This window comes from Equus asinus, chromosome 17, assembly GCF_041296235.1.
Source record: "Equus asinus isolate D_3611 breed Donkey chromosome 17, EquAss-T2T_v2, whole genome shotgun sequence".
In the NCBI taxonomy this organism is placed as follows: domain Eukaryota; kingdom Metazoa; phylum Chordata; class Mammalia; order Perissodactyla; family Equidae; genus Equus; species Equus asinus.
In genome coordinates, this window is record NC_091806.1 from 34,651,684 (window position 1) to 34,656,896 (window position 5,213).

At 36.1% G+C, this 5,213-nt stretch overlaps 1 protein-coding gene across 1 annotated transcript; it reads right to left on the reverse strand.

Annotated features, from left to right (window-relative positions):
• Positions 1–1,835: 1,835 nt before the first annotated feature.
• LOC123277911 (olfactory receptor 5AN1-like) lies at positions 1,836–2,774 on the reverse strand. Its single transcript, XM_070488643.1, has one exon. The coding sequence runs from the start codon at positions 2,772–2,774 to the stop codon at positions 1,836–1,838; it is 939 nt and encodes a 312-aa protein (XP_070344744.1).
• Positions 2,775–5,213: the final 2,439 nt, after the last annotated feature.

Consider the following 5,213-nt stretch of genomic DNA (forward strand, 5'->3'; position numbering starts at 1 on the left):
ACATAGAAGCAACCTAAGTGCCCATGAGTGGATGAATGGATAAAGAAGATGCAGCATATATACACAATGGAACACTACTCAGCTATTAAAGAAGATGAAATTTTACCATTTGCGACAAGATGGATGGACCTTGACTATATTATGTAAGCAAAAAGTCAGACAGAGAAAGTCAAATATCGTAAGATTTCACTCATAAGTGGAAGATACAAGCAGTAACAACAATAAACAAACACAGGGAAATACAGATTAGATCAGCTGTTACCAAAGGGGATGGGTTGTGGGGCAAGGGGTGAAAAGAGTAAAAGGGCACATGAGTACAATGACAAATGGTAACTATTCTTTGGGGGGTGAACATGATGTAGTCTACATATAATTTGAAATGTAATGATGTATACCTGAAATTGATATAATGTTCTAAATCAGCATTACCTCAAAAAAAATATAAATAACAAGCCAAAAATAAGAATTCAATGAAACTCTAAGAATAATATGTAAATGTAATGACATGTTTTGTACCAGTTTGTTCAAGTCAGAGCAATCTCGAAAGTCAACATTCAGTGTTGCTACACATCTTTTTTTTAACCTGACCACAACTTTCTCTCCTACTTCACACAGCAAAAACTGTTCAGAGTTGAGAACCTTGCTTGTACCACCATCTATCTCCTTTCCTGGCCCTTGAAGTTTGCTGGAAATATCAGCATTAGAGTAACACAAACCATTCTACTTCATCTATAATATCACCCCAAAAAACCATAAATCTCTAAGACATAAAATGTTGAACAAAATGATAGGAAAGAAAGTATATCAATTTTCCATATTTGCTCTTTGTCTTTGCAATACTGAATATTCAGTAATTCTGTTATTATGACGAGCTGTCACATGTATTCTCACACCAAATAGTTTCAGATGTTTGAGATATGAAAAATGATTTGGTAGTGTGATCCCATTGGCTATGTGAACCAAGGGTAAATTTTCCAGATTGGATGGGGGAGAAAAAGGGAGAGTTGAGTCCCACAATATCAGAAATTGCTATTGGCTGTGACATGGATTTTGAATATCATCTCCCATCAGAAATCCCCACTGGACACTATGTGCAAAAAATTAACTCATCAGATTCATAAATAAACGGCATTGAAGGGACAAGATCCTTCCATTCCTTTTATGATTCAAATCACCTCCTCCTTCCTTAGACTATAGGTGGTATAGACTAGGATGTAATCAAAAATTTATTAGATGATTAGCATTGAAAGAGGCCTTAGACAAACACTAGCTAGGTAAGATTGGTCTTTGCAGTAGGCACAACCAGACCAATTGCACAGGATTGTTTCTGTCCAAAGTCACATCCTTGCTCTTTGTTCCTTCCTATTCTGGTCAGAAACACAAAACAAACATTGGTCACTTCTGTGTCTTAGTCATGCTGCTGCATCAAAATATTTGAGTGACAAAGTTTCTATATCCAAGAGGACCTCTGTCTGTTACCTTTCCTTTCATGTCAGAGTCCTGCAATTGGGCAGGGTTCAATCTCAGAAACTAAAGGAAGCAACAAGTTTTTAAACCTGATGTTTCATAAATGATGGAAAGATTGATATATAAATAAATGATCAATCTACTCCTCATGTAAGCTGATGTTCATGAACTTCTAGGACTTAAAGATATTGTGTTTGCATGGCATTGAGTCACCTATTGGTCCATTTTGGCATATTATTTGTGTCAAATTAAGTCTTCTTTTTCCAAAGGCAGTATGAATTTTGTTATAGTGCATTCTTGTGCATATTATTGTGGGTTAAGGTGATTCTGATAGGATAAATATGTCAAAAATCTCATAATCTGTGACCTCAGCAATATTTTCCCTTCTTTTGCAACCTCTTCAAGGCGTCTTTGATTTCTTTGTTCCTCAGACTATAAATCAAGGGATTCAACATGGGAATCACCACAGTGTAGAAGACTGATGCAAATCTGTCAAAGCTGGAGGAACCGCCAGAGCTGGAACTCAAGTAGACGAAGATACTTGAGGAATAGAAGAGGGTCACTGCTGTCAGGTGAGAAGCACAGGTGTTGAAAGCCTTGGACCTGCCTTTAGCTGAAGTGATCTTCATAATGGAGATGACAATACAGCCATAAGATATCATGATAATTGAGACATTTATTATCCCAAAGATCACTATTAATACCGCAGTCATGAGTTGTACAAAGAAAGTGTCAGTGCAGGACAGGACTAACAGTTGTGGCATGTCACAGAAGAAGTGGTTGATGACATTAGGCCCACAGAATTGGACCTGAAGCATGGCACACAATTGGGATATAGAACCAGAGAATCCTGCCATATAGGACCCAAGCACCATTTGAACACACAGAGTGGGTGACATGATGGATGAATAGAGAAGTGGGTTACAAATGGCAGCATATCGATCATAAGCCATGGCTGTCATGAGACAAGACTCACTCAGTCCCATGGTTGAAAAGATGAAGTATTGAACAGCACAACCCACAAGGGTGATGGTTTGCTGCTCCTGGAAAAAGTTGGAGAGCATCTTGGGGACTGTGGAGGTCACGTAGCAGATATCAATGAAGGACAGATTATGGAGGAAGAAGTACATGGGTGTGTGGAGATGGAAATCCATCCTTATTAAGATGATGAGACACAGGTTCCAAATCAGAGTCATAATGTACACCAACAGGAATACAACGAAGAGCACTGCTCTGATTCTGGGGAAATCTGAGAATCCCAAGAGGAGGAAATGGGTGATAGCTGTAATATTTCCTCCTTGAGTCATTGGCTTGGTGCTCCTAAAATGAGAAAAGAGTCAAAAGAATGCATTACTGACTCACGTGAAATGACAACATTATAATTCTCACATCTGCCATTTTCTTCCCTTCACTGAGCACTGAAAAATGGAAAACGCTTTACCGTCCTAGAAGAAAGACTACAGTTTCCATCTAATTGTCAAATAGGACCTTCTCAGTGTTTCACGTTCCCAATTACCTGATGAGGTCTCAGAAAAATTAAAAGACATATTTTAAAAATATTAAATATTTATTAAATTAAATATTTAATATAGGACCCCAGAACCATCTGAACACACAGAGTGGGTGACATGATGGATGAATAGAGAAGTGGGTTACAAATGGCAGCATATCAATCATAAACCATGGCTGTCATGAAACAAGACTCACTCAGTCCCACATTTGGAAGGGTGAAGTATTGAACAGCACAACCCACAAGGGTGATAGTTTGCTACTCCTGGAAGAAGTTGGAGAGTATCTTGGGGGCTGTGAAGGTCACGTAGCAGATATCAATGAAGGACACATTATGGAGGAAGAAGTACATGGGTATGTGGAGATGAAATATTAAATATCTTAAAAATTTTCTAAAAAGCAATAGAAGCTCTATGATTATATGAGAGAGATCATTGTAAAACTGTAAGAATTTATAGGAATTTTGAAAATTCAATACATAACTGCTGCTTAATAATAGTGAGGTAAAACTGTCATCATTCCAGAATAAACTTGAAATAGCTCTTCTCTCCAAGATCTCATCTAGGTAGATTTTTAAAATTTTCTTCTTTTACACATAAGAAAAATTACACTGTTTATAATAACTTCTCAAACTTTTTACAAATATATTTAACACAACACCTTCAACATGGCCTGGAAAATTATATCATAATTTATAATCCTGATATTTTCTTGGGGGATAGCATGTATGCCCAATAAAGTTATGAAGTAAGTCCTCTTAGGGAAGTCTTCATATGAACTATTCCTAAGGGAGGCTGGTACAAATATTAGCCCCAACTACTGTATCAATTGTAGGATATTTTGCATCTTAGGAAACAGCATAGTACTGTGGTTAAGGGTTCAGACTTTAGAGTTTTTATTCTGAATGACGTCATCAAGATGGCAAAATAGGTCATTCACTTTGTCACTCTTGCCAGAAAAAACTAGCAACTACTCGTAACAACACATCATTTTGAAAATCCTAGAACACGGGGATGAGGCTGAAATATCCCCATGGGCCACAGAGAATGAGAAGAATCCTGTTAGAAAGTTAGAGGAACAGCTACACTCTGACTCCATGGTCCCTCCCCCTGCCAGCACTGATACCAAAGCCAGATAAGGACATTAGAAGAAAAGAAAACTGCAGGTCAATGTCCTTGACCTGTTGAATACAGATTCTAAATTTTCAAAAAAAAATCCTAACAAACAGAATTCAGCAGCATACTAAAAGGATCATACTCCACTATCAAGTAAGATTCATTCTGAGGATGCACAGATGGTTTAGTATACAAAAATTAACAAAAGTGATAGTCACGTTAATAAAATGAAATATAAAAATCATATAATTCTCCATAGATGCACAAAAACCATTTGACAAAATTCAACATACATTCCTGATAAAAATTCTCAATAAATTAGGCATAAAAGGAACTAAATTGAACTTCATAAAGGCCATATTTAACAAAGTGACATCTAACATCATACTCAATGGTAAATGGTTGTAAGATTTTTTTCTAAGACCAGGAAGAAGACAAAGATGGCCATTCTCTTCATTCCTAAAACATGACAATAAGTCCTAGCCAACACAATAAAGTCAAAATAATAATAATAGTAAAGCCTCATAAATGGAAATAAAAGATTGAAATTGTGTCTATTTGCAGATGACATGATTTTACGTATAGAAAATCCTAAAATCTTCACTAAAAACTGTTAGATCTAATCAAATAATTCACTAAAGTCCTGGGATACAAAATAAGCATTCTATATACTAACACAAATTGTCTGAAAAAGACATAAAAAACCAATCCCATTTACAATAGCATCAAAAACAATAAGATGTGTAGAAAAAAATTAAACAGGAAGGTGAAAGATCTCTTCACTGAATACTATAAGTCACTGACCAAAGAAATTGAAAAAGGTGCAAGTAAATTGAAAAGTATCCCATGTACATGGATTGGAAGAATTAATATTATTAAAAAGTCTATGCTACACAAATCTGCCAATAGACTCAATGCAATCTCTATCAAAATTCCAATGGCATTTTTCACAGAAATAGAACAAACAATCCTAAAATCCCTGTAGAACCACAAAAGACTTTGTATAGACAAAGCAATCCTGAGAAAGAAGAATAAAGCTGGCAAATGTTTCAAACTATGTTACAAAGCCATAGAAATAAAAACAGTATGCCACTGGCATAGAAACAGACACAAAGACCAATG